Source organism: Balaenoptera acutorostrata, chromosome 1, assembly GCF_949987535.1.
Source record: "Balaenoptera acutorostrata chromosome 1, mBalAcu1.1, whole genome shotgun sequence".
Classification (NCBI taxonomy): domain Eukaryota; kingdom Metazoa; phylum Chordata; class Mammalia; order Artiodactyla; family Balaenopteridae; genus Balaenoptera; species Balaenoptera acutorostrata.
The window spans coordinates 88,651,078-88,669,278 of NC_080064.1; the positions used below are offsets into that span (position 1 = coordinate 88,651,078).

General features: G+C 37.3%; 1 protein-coding gene across 3 annotated transcripts in view; it reads right to left on the reverse strand.

Annotated features, from left to right (window-relative positions):
• FRRS1 (ferric chelate reductase 1) overlaps nucleotides 1–18,201 on the reverse strand; it is a 115,259-nt gene that overhangs the window by 17,417 nt on the left and 79,641 nt on the right. For all 3 annotated transcript variants that reach the window (XM_007169540.2, XM_007169539.2, XM_007169537.2), the window contains 6 exons: nucleotides 18,042–18,178; nucleotides 16,546–16,640; nucleotides 14,798–14,945; nucleotides 11,530–11,712; nucleotides 5,675–5,773; nucleotides 4,353–4,500 (listed from right to left, as the gene is read on the reverse strand). In XM_007169540.2, the coding sequence (XP_007169602.2) occupies nucleotides 4,353–4,500; nucleotides 5,675–5,773; nucleotides 11,530–11,712; nucleotides 14,798–14,945; nucleotides 16,546–16,640; nucleotides 18,042–18,178 (810 nt within the window). The remainder of the gene's footprint in view (nucleotides 1–4,352; nucleotides 4,501–5,674; nucleotides 5,774–11,529; nucleotides 11,713–14,797; nucleotides 14,946–16,545; nucleotides 16,641–18,041; nucleotides 18,179–18,201) is intronic.

An 18,201-nucleotide genomic window follows, 5' to 3' on the forward strand; every position in this document is an offset into this window, starting at 1 on the left:
AAGTGAGTTCTATCTTTCAGTTCAAACACTCAGCATTTCACATGACTGCTTATTTCATGATAGGACAAAGTCAGCTTTCTGGGGGCAACACAGCAGTTAAAAAAAGGTTTTAAATTGGTTTTACTAAATATGACAGTACTTTCAACTCTCAATTATCTTTAGTTTGCTTCTGACCCCTCTTCCTAGGTGACTTCTCCCATTGTGGGCCATTTCTCAACATTTTCTTTTTAAAGGAAAATACATATCTTGTTTCTTTTCATTGATCAGGTCTGTAAATGAGTGCTGAAAAAAAATCAGAGTTTATTTATAAACAGAATAATTTACTCACAGAGAAGGTTTTTTTCCTCACTGACTTTGTGTAATGCATTAATTCCATTTGTCACCAATGGATTTCACCAGCCTTGTTTACAAGGGAATCGGGTAAACATTTATACTATTTTGTTTGCTGCATTTAGTAAGACATGAATGTTTAATAGTTATTAAATTGTGATGTAAAGAAATGTGACAATATTCAGGTATCTGCTTTCTGAATGTTTCAAATTCCAATCTATGAGCATTGCTGACATCCAGAGAAGAGAATAAAATTACCTGTGAAAGGGTGAATAAAAAACTCAGCAGTTAGAAAAAGAACAGAAAGATAATTATGTGCTAGCTTACAGCAAAAATAAGGATAACATGAAAAATGAGTAGAAAATGAAAACCTGAAAAGTTATCTGAATTCTGAAAATGTTAAGCAATTTCCCCTGTATCTTAGTTTTGATCACTTTTGCTGAATCACTTTTGCATATTTGGATGAAGAAAGTAGTTAATTTTTCTATTTTTACTAATAATGTAGCATCCTTCAGAGCTTGGCATCGTCTTTAAGAGTCATCTGAAGCGTCTGACTCACCATGGTGTTCCCTCTGACCTTCAGTCTGCCAGTAAACAATGCCTCCTGAGCATCAGGTCTGCCCAGGACGACCTCATTCTACATTAGCATGGGTTACAGAGATTATATGATTGCTTTGAAAAATGGTTTCAACCTCACAAAGTCTCACTGCTTTTAAGCAGTGCGCAGCATATAAATTATCCACATACATATGACTAGATAACAGAAGTGACAATTGATTTATGTGGTAACTGTACTTTGTTCCCCAATACAAGGGAACTAGAAAGTGAATTCCCTGAAGCGGTAACGTTTACATTTGTTTTTTTGAGGTTTTGTTTTGTTGCTTTGCACTCCACCAGTTAAAAAAAAAAAAATTGGGGGCTTCCCTCGTGGTGCAGTGGTTAAGAATCCGCCTGCCAACTCAGAGGAGACAGGTTCGATCCCTGGTCCGGGAAGATCCCACATGCAGCGGAGCAGCTAAACCCGAGCGCCACAGCTACTGAGCCTGCGCTCTAGAGTCCACGAGCCACAACTACTGAGCCCGCGAGCCACAACTACTGAAGCCCGAGTGCCTAGAGCCCGTGCTCTAGAGCAAGAGAAGCCACAACAATGAGAAGCCCGTGCACTGCAAGGAAGAGTAGCCCCCACTCGCCGCAACTAGAGAAAGCCCACGTGCAGCAACAAAGACACAACGCGGACAAAAAAAATAAAATAAATACATTTTTAAAAATTTTAAAAAAACAAAAATGAGTCTGTGACATATGTATATTTTTGTTAACAAACATTTATGTACTATTGTTTTAACACATTATGAACACTATTAAATTAGAAATTTTTAGTGAGATAAAATAAATCTAAGAAAAAAGTTCTAGTATTGTTTTCTGTATCCCCTGGACTACCTTACAATATGTACCCCTTCGTTGGAAGAACATTGCCCTAGAGCAGTAAGTTATCGAACCACAGTATACAGAACAATTGCCTGAAATGCTTGTTAAAATGCAGATTCCAAGCAAAAACAACAGAGATTCAGTGAGTGTGGGATGGAGCTCGGGAACCTGCCTTTTGAGCAGTCATTCCAGATGGTTCTGAAGCAGGTTATTTGAGCCCCACGCTTTGGCAAACACCACAAAAGACAAGGTAGAGATTCTCCCTACCATGCCATGAGCACAGCAACACCAGCAGGAAAGGGAGATAAAACAGTGCCCTATTCTGCACATGAATCGTCCACGAACTAGGTTTTTCCAGGAAAATATTACAACTATTACTGAAAATATTGTTTCTATCAGAAAATGCATCCCAAGTTCTACAATGCTGGCCTAAGAAGAAATTTTTGGCATCACCATACACCCCAAAACACACATAATTTATTGTGCAACAGAATTCACCCATTTAAATGACACTGCTTTTCTTTTAAAGTATAGACATTTTAAGTATAAACTTTTTTAAAGTACAAATGCAAACTGTTAAAATCTCCTAGCAATTTAAGTCATCCATTCAAGTCAGTAATCATTTATGTAGCACCTATAAAATGCTGCTCACAAAAGGAAGCAGTTTGATATGATGAAAAGGACACAACTCTTGTAACTGCAACAGAGTTGGGTTTAATTCCTGACTCTGCTACTTGTTTGATTTTGAACAAGTTACTTCACCGCTCTGGCTCCAGTTCTCTTATCTCTACAATGGGCAACATAATATCTATTTACAAAAAGCCTCTGTGAGAAATAAATGAGATATATGTAATGTACAATAAGTGATAGCTGCAATAATAACAATAAGACAATAACCTGCGCTTTAGTAATATTTGTTTAAAAATGCAAATATTTGACCTTCTTCTCCTTAAAAATTCATTTCCTACATTTCCCGTGTTAGAAAGTGAAACACTTGGGCTCTGAGGTCAAAGAGTTTAGGTTCAAATTCCAACTCTACCATTTACTTGTCTGGGCAAATGACTTAACCTCTCTAAGCCTGTTTCCTGCCAGATAAAATAAGGTTAATAATAGTACATATCTTATGTAGGTTTCTATGAAGATAAAAATGAAAACCTTAATGATAGTGCTGAGCCAGCAACTGGCACTTATTAAGTACTAAGTAATTTTTGTTCATTATTATCATTTAACCAGGAAATTACTTCCAGCTACATTTGCTGTTGCTGGTGCAAGTAAGAATACATGATTTGACTAAGATAACCAAACATATCATCCACAACTAAAGCTGCAAATATTCCTAAATTTTCTCTAACACTGAGTTGATATTTTGTCCTGCTTTAAAACCTTTTGAATCCCTACTTATAGTATAAAATCTAAACCACATGATAGAATATAAACTACTATATATAAAATAGATAAACAACAAGCTCCTACAGCATAGCACAGGGAACTATATTCAATATCTTGTAACAAACTATAATGGAAAAGAATCTGAAAAATTATCTATCTATCTATCTATCTATCTATCTATCTATATGAATCACTTTGCTATACACCAGAAACTAACACAACATTGTAAATCAACTATACTTCAATTAAAAATAAACCACATGATAGAATACGCAAGGCTTTTCACAATTCTGCCTGTACCACATTTCTCTTCCTCCTCCTCCTTTACCTCACCCCCATCCTTCCATTCTATATGCTCAGCTTTTCACCATTTTCAAAGTAGGCCATATGCTCAAAGTTTGGGGGTAGTATTATCTCCAGGGAGATGGGTCACTAAATATTACACTACCTTGGCATTTCCTGCAGTTCTTCAGAATATCATTAGCCAAGACCTTAAACAAAATCTAATTATTCTTATTAATATGTGTTGCAGTACCTACCAGGGCAGTCTTAAGTATAAACTAAACATTCAAACTCATAAAACTCCCTTAGGCTACGCTTGGCATCAGACTGACTGAGAAGGATGTGGGACAGGAAACACAGCACACCTGCAGGACACCATGAGGCATTCTTTTTCAAAGGGAGGTCCTGTGGAAGCTTACTCAGCTGTCCAGGAGCTATTTTCTTTACCCCTCTCCACCTCCCTGAAGAAAGCTCAGGTCCAAGGCGATGAGATTCGTATTGGATAGGGCATCCACAGGAGCCAATATCTCCTGCAATAACCCCAAAGTCCTGCTTCTAGTATCCCTGCAAAGGATCTGCCAATGTCACTGCACTCAGGGAAGCCCAAAGACATGCCTTCTTACTAGGTATTTACAAGTTACTCCTGGTCCAAATGCAGTCTACCAGCCAGAAATCACTTTTATCATAAGCAGGTTGCCTTATAACCCAATTAACACTACCTTTACCTAGTTTCCAGGGGAACAAAGCTAGGAGGTCAACCAAAGTCAAATTGTCAGGCAAAAAATGGAAAAGGGTTTAATAACTCTTTACCCACAAATGTATATCTTAAAAAAGAGCAATTACCATAGTCTCTCCAAATAAGGAGGGAAAGGAATAAAGTGAGCGAAAAAAAACTTAAAAAGGTAGTTTTTTATCAATATACTTACCATCATCAGCTGCACCATCTGCTAGAAATATGTAGTAACTTGCATTTAGATCAAATCTATTCTTAACCCCAGGAAGGGTAATGTTTCTTCTGAAAGAACACTGCATAACACCATCCACCAACCTCCAAGCCATATCCTCAAGAGGATCCTGCAAACACATACAATGGGTCTTCTCAGCACTTTCCAAAGATTTGCTAAAAATAAGATATGATCAAAATCCTGACCTGTTCCATTTCCTTTCCCTAAGTTCCCCTGTGCATGTTTTGTCTGCAGGGTCATTGTTTTCCCACTTCCTCTTTGAAGAGTACAAGAAACATATTCTCCCAGTTTATTTGTCTTTATCCCACTTGGCAAAGATGGTATTTTTACTACCTAGGCTAGAAACTTTGGCAGATGTACTAACTTCATCTGGCCACTAATATACAATCAACAACACTGAAGAAACACTTAGCAAGTAATACTCTAGTGGCCAAAATGCAACATGCAACTGGGGAGAAGTTCCAACCCCATGAGAAAGCTATGCAGAGAACATAACATGTCATTAGATGATAGCTACTGCTCCATCAGAGCTCATTTGCTTGTCAGTTGCCATGTGAAAAATGACACTTCTCTACCAGAAATAGGCCATCTTTGGCACAGGTGCCAACAACGGGCACTTAAGACAATTGCCCAAGGCACTGAACCAGTACCTTCCATATGTGCGCCTCTTTCTCACCAATCAAGAAATTCTGTGTCACTTACATAAGCCTCTAAAAATCTGTCTGTAAGTTTTTGAAAAGGGGCTGATGCTTTGACCCTCTTAATAAACCATAAAATATTTTTTGTAAGATGCATTAAAAAAAAGGATTTAAGTAACACAAGCAAGAATTCATCTTTTCCTCAAAGAGAAACTTTTCTTATGCTTTCTAAAGCATAGAAAAGGGGTACAGTATCTGTAGTTAATACTGTACTATATACTGGAAATTTGCTAAGAGAGTAGATTTCAGGTGCTCTTATCACAAAGAAAAAGTAACTGTGAGGCAATGGATACATTTATTAGCTTGACTCTAGTAATCATTTCACTATGTAGAAGGATATCAAAACATCATGTTGTACACCTTAAATATATACAATTTACATATATATATATATGCTAAAAATAAAACGCAGAAAGGTTTCTCCCAGATTATAATAAGAGAGGAACCCTGCTGCCAGGCCCCTGCTTGGTCTCTGCTGCTAACTGCAGGTTTGGAAGCTATCTTGCAGCATAGCCATGTCACTGTCAGCCACATAGCCAGAAGGTGGACCGGCCAGATGGAGATTCTCAGAATTTTCACACCTACCCTTGAGTCCATTACAGGGTGACTTCGCCCTGTCAGATGGGAAGGTTGTATGTGCACAGTCTGATCTTCAAGAATACACACATAAGCATCATCATCACCCTGAAAAACAATTGCAAATGAGAAAAAGTTCAAGTGAATTTAGTTTCTTTAAAAAAAAGAAGTCCCTGGGGCTTCCCTGGTGGTCCAGCGGTAAAGAATCCGGCTTCCAATGCAGGGGATGCGGGTTCAATCCCTCGTCAGGGAACTAAGATCTCACATGCCACAGGGCAACTAAGCCTGCGCGCCACAACTACTGAGCTTGTGCGCCTCAACGAGAGAGCCCACGTGCCAGAGCCCATGTGCTCTGGAGCCCGCGCGCCACAACTAGAGAAAGAAAACCCTCATGCCATAACTAGAGAGAAGCCCACACGCTGCAACTAGAGAGAGGAGTCTTCGAGCCACAACGAGGACCCAACGCATCCAAAAAAAAAAAAAAGTCGGTAATGTTATCAAATAGTATTTGATGCTTTTAAAACATAATTTACTGACTCAATCTTAAAATGATACCGCAAATTCTAAAGAATTGGCTGTCTGATAAATTAATTAAAAATGATTGTTATCATGCAAAAGCAATACAATTTCAGTGTATTAAAATAGACATATAACATGGTTATATGCCCATAACCCATCACCAATTGAACACCGCTGTTAATGCTTTTGTATATATTCATCCAAACCTATTTGTATTTATAACCTATTTTTCTCCCCAAATGGGAAAATATAAAGTTTTGTTACCTTTTTCACTGAACTTTTCATAAACATTGCTCTGGATATTTATTTGTAAGTAAATGTGTCCTACAGTTTTCATAACTGTAAGTGCACTGCATTATATTGGATTCTGGGGGGTGACTTTTAAGATGTAAGATACTATAATCAAATATTGCTAATATTGTACACACTTAATAGATTTACTATTGCATATTGAGACCACAATATCTGAGCTCAAGGGGGCATTCTTTGTCAGTCTAATTCTTATCTATCCTTTAATCCCCAACATTCCTTAGCTCTAAAAATTAAATCTTATTTAAAGTGACTATCGGAGGGCAGACTGCATCTTTAAAGCACGTTTAAGTCACAGTACAAAAGAATAATCTGGATTTTAAATTATTGTGTATAGTTTTTGTTCTTTCATCTATTCTAAATTGCTCTTCATAAACTATCTAACAAGGTCTTTTATGTGCTTTAGTCACTAAACTCCTTAAACAAGATCCAAGACCAACCAGTTATGATTTAAATTTTGCTATGAATACCAATATGATATTCTAACATGTTTTAAATTTATTCTTAAAAGTTCCAGTTTTAACTCTCAAGTACATAACCTTAGCAAAGAAATTATTCCCTGTTACACATCTTATATTCAAATCAGAATTAGTGCAACTCAAGATAAGAAACTCGTAGTCGTCATAATTTAAACTGCTACACACTACAGCTCACAGACCAACTTCAGCCTGATGCCTGTTTTGGTACAGGCCACAGGCTGAGGATGGTGCTTACACATCTAAATGGTTTTTTTTTAAATTAAAAGAATAATATTTCATGACAAGTAAAAATATATTAAATCCAAATTTCAGTGTTTATAAATAAATTTTATTGGAATACAGCCACCAACTTATGGATAATCTACAGCTGCTTTAGCGCTATCACACCAGAACTGAGTAGCTGCAACAGAGACCATATGGCCCACAAATTCCGAAGTAGTTGCTATCTGGACCTCTGCAGAAAGAGTTGGCTGATCTCTGATTTAAACAAACAATGTGTGTTTTCTAGAATGTTTATCATCAATGAGGTATAGGAATTTTCTTGTTATTTAAAACAAAATTTAATATAACAGAATGGTTGATTTTGAGGCAAACTGATGATGAAAGTCAACTGAGTCATTAAGGCAGACCTCCCAAATACTGGAGAGGATGACGGGGATGGAGAAGAGGTAACTCTCCATTCTCACTACTCTACAATGAGGGTAAGAGAAGGTGCTACGACAACCTTAGGCTCCAGGCAGCTGTAGAAACCCCAAATCTGGAGCATGGAAGGACACACATGAGGAGCTTCAACCAAATCCCTGAATTGGACAGAACCTCTTACCCTCGTTTGTTCCTCTCATTCCAGCATTTAGAATGCACTCTATGAGAAAATATCATGTGGAGGAAATAAAGATGACAACATAGTTCTTACAATCAAAGACTATGTTTTAATAGAGGAGACGGTTAAAATAGTACATGAAATATGATAAAACAGAGATTTAAACACAGTGCTATGGAAAGACAAATTAGGTAGGGCCAAAAGATTGAAAAGGCTTATCAGAAAAGATAGCATTAACTAGGCCTTAGAGAATAAAAAATATATGTGGATAAGGTAGAGCTGCGATTAAGGGAAACGTTTTTCAAACTGAGGAACTTCTAGAACCAAAGATACAGAAATATAAAAAATATAGGGAAACTTTAGGAAACAGGTAGTTTTGTGAGCTAAAACATATACAGGGTAAGGCCAGAAATGGACTTTGAATAGTTTTGAAACTATGCTAAAGAAAAAAACATTTTCCTATAACTACTAAAGGTTCACCTTAACTACTAAAGGCTTTTGGGGCTAGGATTGAGATTACCTCAAATGTGGTCAAAAACCACATTAACCTGAGTCTATTGTAAAAATTGTAGGACATTCTACAAAACAACTGGCCTAAAAGAAAAAAGGTAGGGTAACCGTTCTAAAGTAAAGGAGATTAAAGAGATAATAAAATGCATTGAGTGGTAACTGATTAGTCTGTATCAGAAATTTTAAAAATATACATATACATATGACTTTACTGGGGTAATTGGGGAAATTTGAATATAGGCTCTATTGCATAAAATTATTATATTATATATTGTGATAGTGATCTTATAGATAATTGTAGGAGAATATCCTTCTTAGGAAACACATGCTGCAAACTAGACTTAAAATGTCATGATATCTGCAACTTAATTTTCAAACAGTTCAGGGGGAAAAAATGTGTGTTAATATACAGTGAATAAGTCAATCTACACATACACACACGGAGAGAGAGAGAGGGAGAGAGAGAGAGAAAAAACAACAAATGCAGGTGAAGGGCTTACTGGTGTTCAGTGTACTAGTCTCTCAACTTTCATGAATGTTTAAAGCTTTTCAGAACAAAAAGTTAGGGTGGGTGAGAGAAAGAAGCACCTGAAAGGTAAATAAAAAAGAAGAATCTAAATCACAAACGAAGTTTCCTTGAACACCAGAGAAGATGGTGGCAGCAATGAATGAGATAGTCCATAAATTGCCCCAGACAGTATCTGAAAAGAAGCAAGAAATCGATAATAGTAGTTGCTTTTTTACTATTGTTGTTGATCATCAAGAATGGGAAACACAAAAGGACAGCAGGAGGGTAGATAATAAATTCAGTTTTACAGATGATGGTCTGTGTTGTCCAGAGCACTCAGCTGGAAGAGACCACCCAGCAGCTGGAAATTCCAATCTGGACACACACAAGAGAGGTCAGGACTGGGAACGTTCTGGAATTTGAGCATTGAGAAATTATGTACAGAATAAGACAACACTGGGCAGGGGAAGGCAGAGAACGGAAGCTAATACGGTGTATATACTTGAATACTCTATCTCTTATAGCAAAATATCTGAGATGAGGAAGAAGTGTATACTTTGAATTTCAGTTAAAATTCAGATATTAGCAAGTCACTGTTAGCAAAAATATGGATAGTTGTACTTTCACCAATTTTAGTGATGAGGTCTAATACCAAAACAACTGCTATCATTAATTTATAAACCAAATTGAAAAAGGTATAATTTAGGTTATCTAGTCAGTATTCAGAACATCAGATACCTTCAGTATTTAAATTTACATTACATACTGATAAGAAATAGCAGGTCATAAAAATATCCAAAAAATTTTAAAATAATCAAAAATAGAAACAACCACTTTAAAAATATTTTTGACGATGATTTATTTTCCCCCCAATTTAGGCAAACAGGTGTACAGATGATTTTAATCATCAAATAGGATTTCTCTGTAAATCAACTGCACCTGCATAATTAAGTCTTTTATAAACATTGTTGATGAGTACGATACTAGAAACATAAGATTTCTAAGTAAGATAAATATATCTTGAATTAGACATAAAGGTTTTTGTGTCATCTATGCCTACAACTTAGAAATAACTGGTCTTCTTGTAGGCTCCTCATCACAACACTCACTGCAACAATACTGTCTTTCCCTCTGGCTGACGGATTTTATGTGACCAGAAAAGGAAATGTGTTAGTATAGTTTTGCATGAAGTTTGGCTACAAAGTGACTAGAATATTTTTAATGAAGTGACTAGAACACATATCTAAATGTGTACCCTACCTTAGACATGCACCTTAATGAAGCTACACACTTATTCCAACAAGGCTACCATTGTTAACCCTTGTTGGATTCATCTTCAGAGTTTCCTTCAGAGCCAGTTCCATTCACACAACAAGCCACCAACTTTCCTTATTGCTTTACAGTCACATTTTATTTTTAACCCAGCCCCCTTATGCACCTTAGGCATAAGGTTCATTTTTGCCAGAATTGAGAATACCCAAAAGGATATGCTGTAGGTCTAATGGTAATTACAAAAGGGAAATGGGCAAAATGTTTTGAACAATTGCAACATCATTTGAACAAGTATAAAATTTCCCATAAAAGCAACTTTAAAAAGGAAAGAGTCATAATTTATATGTTCTTTTTAGAAGCTGATGACATGTCTTCTATCTCATAGGTATAAGGTATACCCTTTGTTGAATGAAAAAAGATAATGAGTGCATTCTGGAACTATATAGTAAAATATATAGGTCATAGCGTATATTGCAATGACATCCCCCTAAAAAAGTTACACCTGGCTTCCTGTAATATTTGCAGCCAGCGTAACAAGGATCACCGTGATTAGAGTGCACTTTGAAGGAAAATATTTGTTTTTCTATCATAGATTCTCAGAGTTCCTTTTCTCTTTTTTTGAAATAATGATTTCCTTAAAAAGTGATGTTAAGTTTAAAACCTGACAGGAAGAAAACTCTCAAGAAAAGACGCCTTGCATTTGTTAATGTGGAAGTAAAAAGCCTTCTCCATTTGTAGCCATCCCCCTCTACAGCCAGCTCTGCTGGAACAGGACTGACACATGTCCTGGCCTTTATACCCTTCTTCCCTCTCCCTGGGAAATCAGAATGCTAATGCAGAACTCTGCTCTTCCACACCACACCACAAGGCTGTCACCTACAGAATCTTTAAATCCATTCAGCACTACCCAAGGAGAGGGAGAATCAGGTGAAAATAAATGCTGCCTTCTGTAGACCTGGTAAAGAATCCATTTATGCCTGGACATGCCAGGTTTAATTTTCTGTTTGGGAAATGTGCCGATGACGGGGGGCAAGAAGAGCAGCAACCCCTGCTGTAGTTGCTGGCCACTTGAGAAAACTAGGAGTTGAAAAGCATCACAAACAACATGAGATTTTACGCAGAGCAACTTTTTCTTAACTGCACTTCCTGTTTATCACGGAGATAGACAGACAGAGGTAGACCGATAAAGTGGCAAATCCACTGGAAATACAACTAACTTTCCTAATGTCCTAACTTTCCTCAGGACAGCCTTGTTCTTAGAGGTATGTAATTGCCCAACTCAAAGCTGCTTAACTTAGAATCTAAGTTAGTTTCTCTGCCCTCCCTTCCCATCCCTCCCTTAAGTATGATAATTTGACTCTGGAACAAACAGCTAAACTGCTATTGATGAGAGCTCACCCCAGTGACTCTCCTTTCATTACCACTTATGTAAGTGAGAGGTACAAACCATCCATCGGTCGTGAGAAAATGCAAAGGATAAATAGCCTTTACTGGGACCGCTCATTTCAACCATCACTGACTTGGCATCTCGTGTGAAGGATAAGAAGACACAGGCAAGCTCCTTCTCCGGGTCACAGTTCAAAGGACTCCTAATACAGAACTTCTTGTTCCCACAATCTGAAGCATTGAACTAGAAAAATGACAGGGGGAAAAAAGTCAATTATCAAACAGGCAGTTCATTTCCAATGACAGAAGAGCTACTACTTTGAAGTATGGGTTTTAATAAGAATACGTTTTCATAATAAGGATTCAAACAAGGGAACAAAGACACATCCCAAATTAGAAATTATCAAAGCAGTAGTTAGGTTGTGAACTTTTAAACTTAATTAATTTTAATTAAACTTTAGAAGACACAACATTAATTGGATTGTAATTATGCATGAGTATTAAAATCCCTTTAATACACAAAATACTTCATGTTAATTATGTTCTGGAGCAAAGTTTCTGGTAAATTTTGAGAATTTCTTAGGGAATATTTAAGTCCACATTGACATTCTTGCCTAAAGGGTATCCTCTTGTTTTCAGAGATGGAATTTTTAAAAGCAAACAAACAAACCCTTAGCAAGTTTTATATTTAGATCCCGGACTCTGCTTCTAGAATTCAGGTTCAAATTTGACATTAAGATAATGTAAGAAAAAATGGTTACTCCTATATATACCACCACTCCAAATAATAGTAAGAACAATTTAGTGGGGGAGAAACAAAAATAATCTACAATGATTTAATTCAGAGCTTCTTGGTGTGGCAAATAAGAGAGTATTGAAAAATGTCAGCTCTACAATCTGACAGGGCAAACAGGCAGTTATCTTGTGTTAGAATGAGCTGTGACACGACATTTCAGAAGAGAGCTAAACATTACTTTAAGTAACTAGATTTAATGGGAACTGTACAGAAAAACTCTCATTTCTTCTTCCACTCTACCAATACTTCTGGCCACCAAGTGGGTGCAGCTATTTCCCACACTAAGCAATTGTGCAATTCTTTGGAGACATCCAGCTGTGTGTCCTACAATTCAATTCTGTTCTGACACTGTCTACCTGAAGTTAGTGTCAGATCCCACAAGTGAAGGGCTGAGTCCCACAAGACTGCACCCACTTCAGATACCAATCACAAGCCCCAGGTTGTCACCTGTACTTCTGAATGGTCGGCCATATATTGGAGGTTTCCAGCACCTAATCCTCAAGTTGGATAATTTACTAAGATGTCTCACAGAACTCAGGAAAATAGTTTACTTAGTAGAGTACCAGTTTATTATGTTGATAAAAAGACAGCAACCCAGGAACAGCCAGATGGAAGAGATGCGTAAAGCAAGGTATGTAGGAAGGGGCACAGAACTTCTGAGTCACCACCTTCCCAGCGCCTCCACGTGGTCAGGACCCAGGAGCTCTCTGAAACCCATATTTCTGGAATCTTTATGGAGGCTTCATCATGTGGGCATGATGGATTTTTAGCTCAATCAGCCTCTCTCCCTTTTCTGGAGAATGGGGGGAGGGGGCCTGAAAGCTGCAAGCTTCTAATCATGGCTTGGTCTTTTTGGTGACCAGCCCCCATACAGGAGCCCACCAAGAGTCACCTCATTAGAACAAAAGATGCTCCCATCATCCAGGAAATTCCAAGGGATTTAGCAGCTCTGTATCAGGAACTGGGGTCAAGGCCAAATATTAACAGAAACCAGGCAGAGGCTGTTTTATTTTTTTCCTTATTATTTCACAGGAACTTGAAGAGAAATCCTAGTAGAGTGGAGAGGACAAGCCACGAGGAGCTAGGAACCATGGGTTTTGATCTCTGCTCTCCCCTTTACTCCATCACGTTTGCTAAAGAACTTATTCTCTCAGGGTCTCTTTACCTAACTATGCAGCAGTGACCCTGAGGTCTCTCCTAGTTCTCTACAAATGCCATCATCCTGTGACTCTGAATGAACCTCTCTATAATTAGAGATTATAAACTTGGTGCAGAGATACAATCAAAAGCTCCAACAAGCGCTAAAGCCTTTTATATGAATTTATGGAAAGATAATAATCCTGTCAACAGATTCCTACTGGGAAGCTAAGGTCCAAACTGACTGTGGACTCCCCTAAAGCAGCTTTTAAATAAATAAACATTAACACTAAATAAACTGAGAACTAGCGCAAATAATAGATCGAATTGTTTGGTCAAACAAAAGTTCATAATAATGTAATCAAATGGCTCATCATATATTGCATAATGTAGAAAAGAAGGAAAACAAAATGAGACACTGTATAGGAGTACAAGAGCTTTATTTAGTATGAGGAAAAAAAGAGTTATAAAAAGACAAGAAAGGGAAGGAAGAGAAAAAAATGAACTAATATTTACTGAATATCTATTAAGTACAAAGCCCTTAGAAACCTTATATTCATTCCAATGTTTAGTTCTCATAGTAATACTATGTAAGAGCTAGATATTATTTCTCATTTTACAGGTGAAGAAACTGAGACTTTAGGAATTAAGTAATTTTTCCAAAGTCAAACAGAAATTAGACAAATCAGGATTCAGGCCCAAATTTGTTCTTGCAACTGTAATAACCTACTTTAAGACATTTTTCATTATATTTACTTCTGAATTGATAAGTACAATTTATCAGAATTGCTTTCAGTAAAACCTTTCTAATGTTTCTAATATGCATCACCCTTTCTAAGATATGTTTTTTAACGGTAATTCTTTTGAATCAGAGGGCTTAAATGGAATTCTAGCTGATGAGCTTGCAAAAGAGTTTCTGTGATTCAACACACAGAATTCCCCAGTACTCATTGGCCTTAATGAAATAAGATCGAAGAGTTATATCACCATGTCAAGATTCTCCTCCAAATCTTGTCTAAACTTAGCTTAAGCTTTAAGTTCCCTCTCCATGTGTGATATTTGGCTGTGTCTTTTTTTAAAAAAAAAAAGAATGGAAGAAAGCTGCTGCTTCAGATTTACTTTCAAATGAAAACATATCCACCGCTAGTATAGACTACATGTGAATGTCATAACCACACTTTGAACATGCAGGGTCTTACACTTCTCTTATTCTAACCTATAAATCATAATGTTACAATGAAGACTTCCTCCTGATTTCCTGAAGGGAATTCAAAAACTTGCTACCACAACCCAGGACAGCTACTTCTCTACACACGTTCCGAAGCACAGAACCACAATTTCTAAGGAAGCTGTTCCTTTAGATTGCATTTGGTGAAACCATAAAAATGTTACTTACTGATTTGGTTAAATGGGAGACTGGAGGTAATGTTGGCATAGGTGCTATTGTAGCTTTAGGTGTTGTAAAAGGAAGGACGTTTGGTTGTGAAATTATAGGACCAGGAATCTTCACCCAGTAGATTTTGTACTTCTCAACAACTGTGGCTCTGAAATGCAGTACCAGCGAGAGTGAGATTAGACAGAACCATGATTGTGGCCCATCATAATCAAATCAAAAAAAAAAAGTAATGAACTAGGGACATACCACTTAATACAGGTATACCTTGGAGATATTGCAGGTTCGGTTCCAGACCACCACAATAAAGCGAATATCACAATAAAGTGAGTAACAGAACTTGGGGGTTTCCCAGTGCATATAAAAGTTATGTTTACACTATACTGTAGTCTACTAAGTGTGCAATAGCACTATATCTAAAAAAAAAACAATGAATATACCTTAATTTTAAAATACCTTATTGCTAAAAAATACTAACCATCATCTGAGCCTTCAGCAAATTATAGTAGTAACATCAAAGATCACTGATCACAGATCACCATAACAAATATAATAATGATGAAAAAGTTTGAAATATTACAACAATTACCAAACTGTGGCACAGAGAAACAAGGTGAGCAAAAGCTGTTGGCAAAATGGTGACCATAGACCCACTCAGTGCAGGGTTGTCACAAATCAATTTGTAAAAAGACACAATACCTGTGAAGCCAAATAAAGCAAAGCACAATAAAACACGGATGCGTGTAATACCTGACAGAATTTCGTGTGAAGCAAATCTCTAATGACTCTCTTCCACTTCATCACCAAATGAATTTTAGTTACTCTCTCTCTCTCTCCCTTCTCTTATTTGTCTGTTCTTTGGGCATATTCACAGCAACCAGGAATGTCAGACCCCGGGACTAAAGTGCACAGATTTCTACTCCTGACATTACAGAACATACTACTACCACACTTTTCACAGTGGTCATTCAAATTATTCCACAAGCCATGTGTAACAGGCAGCTACAGCAAAAAGCTATATAGAGGCTGCATAAGCAACCATCAGTTCTTACTGGGGTCATATCCCCTTTCTCACATTCCACTCAACACACAGGTGCAAAGCTGCATTACTGTGTGCCGGTGACCTGTGCACAAAATGAAGCAGAAAATAGAGACAGGCCAGAAGAGCAATTCTCCCTTTAAAATATATGTCTATAACACCACTCAGGAATCATTATATGGCTTTATGACATTCCATTTCCCCCTTGCATGTAAGATTAAGAGAGAAGTACTATTCTAATTCTACTGAATTTCATAATTCTGAGGAGCACACATGATCTTACTCTTTTGACAATCTAATCTGCAAGCTGTGACACTGCAAAAAAAAAGTCATCCAAATTTCAGGACTGCTTTTTTTCATATTCTCATACTAGTACAGGAACAAATCTAAAAAAAAGTATTTGTCCATACACCATATAGACTCAAGTATTAATTGATGGCTCTTATTAGTGTGAAGGCACTACAACACTCCATTCACTCAACAAATGTCTATTAAGTGTCTATTAGGTCCTTGGTCCTGTGCTAAGTGCTCAGTATATATGCTGAAAAAAAAACAAACAAAAAAGCAAAACAGCCACTTACATCAGTAAGGTGGTGTCATTACTACACCACACCTCTGCCATACAGGTGAATGTCCAATAGGTATAAAAAAAGATACAGACTATCATTATTTCAATTATACTAGTTACAGAGCTGTAAACTCTTCTACTCACAGAAACTTTATGTGATTTGGGGCACTGCTTGGAGCATTCCAATAGACTTTAATTTCTGTTTTTTTGGATGGACTTGTGTGACTCACAGCCGATCCCTGAAATACAATGGAAGAGAACTACCATTCAGACACTCAATAGCTCAACATAGCTGGAACTACAGCCATTTTGCCAAGTAATTTATCATTGCATGACCTTGGCATTGTGGTAAAGACTATTTTATTTAGAACAGGGACTCAGGTGCTCAATAAATACAGGTTGATTGATTGACACCAAATTAGCAGCCGGCTCTATGAATAAACTAGAGTCAGCAGAAATTTAAGAACTGAAGAGAGTTATGAATACTGGGTGTGTTGATGCTATATAAAGCCTGCTCATTATTTCATTTATACTGTAAGTGTCTTTTTTTATTAATAGATGCAAACAGAATGCAGAAGATTCATCAAAAGAAAAAAATTCCTGCCTCCAAATATGCAATATTATATTTTAGTAATTCCTTTCTCTTTTTTTTTTTTTTTTTTTTTTAAATTTATTTATTTATTTATTTTGGCAGTGTTGGGTCTTCGTTTCTGTGCGAGGGCTTTCTCTAGTTGCGTCAAGCGGGGGCCACTCTTCATGGGCCACTCTTCATCGCGGTGCGCGGGCCTCTCTCACTATCGCGGCCTCTCTTGTTGGGAGCACAGGCTCCAGACGCGCAGGCTCAGTAGCTGTGGCTCGCGGGCCTAGTTGCTCCGCGGCATGTGGGATCTTCCCAGACCAGGGCTCGAACCCGTGTCCCCTGCATTGGCAGGCAGATTCTTAACCACTGCGCCACCAGGGAAGCCCAGTAATTCCTTTCTCTTGAACAATCTTGTTTCCCACATTCATTCACCTGGCAAATTCCTACTCATTCTTTGAGGTCTAGCTGAGATCATCTCCTCTCTCTCAATTCCCTCCAGCCTGTGTGTGGCACCTCTGCTATGCTTCTCACCCACCCTGTGTAGGGTTCTAATCTAAATCATCATACTATTCCACTTATGTGTCTGTCCTATATCCATACATTCTACTTATTGCCATATAGCATATGTCCATATGCTTTACTTATGTGTAAGGCTCTGAGCTCTTCAAAGAACAAGTCCTGTTCATCACCATATCCCATGCAGGAAAGTTCCTGGTATAATAAATGTTCATTAAATTAATTAATTACAAAAATTAGACCTCTGTTCCACTCTAGAATTCTATCTTCAATATTAACATCCTTCGAAATTCAATATAGTAAGAGTCAATACTATATAAAATATCAAAAGCCATAAACTCTTCAAGCTACAACCCTACCTTTTCTAGGATGTTGTATAAAAATATGTTGCCAGTAGAAAAATTAGGGGGAAAGTTTGATCAACCTGAATGTACTCAGATGTCTGCAATGCATGGGTAATGTCATTGTTCATCTTACAAACACCATCTTGTAGTGAAAAGACCCATGGAAACTGACAGAAATCAGTTTCAAACTAAACACAAACCTGTATATCTTCACAGGTCAGAAGCTGTGACACTTGACTGTCAATCAATGTGAAGGAGCCAATAGGAGGGCCACTCAAATTCTCAGCATCACGTGCTTCTAAGAGAAAGCCTTTAAATGGTGGCCCTGACAAAGTAACTGAGAAACAAACAAAAAGATAA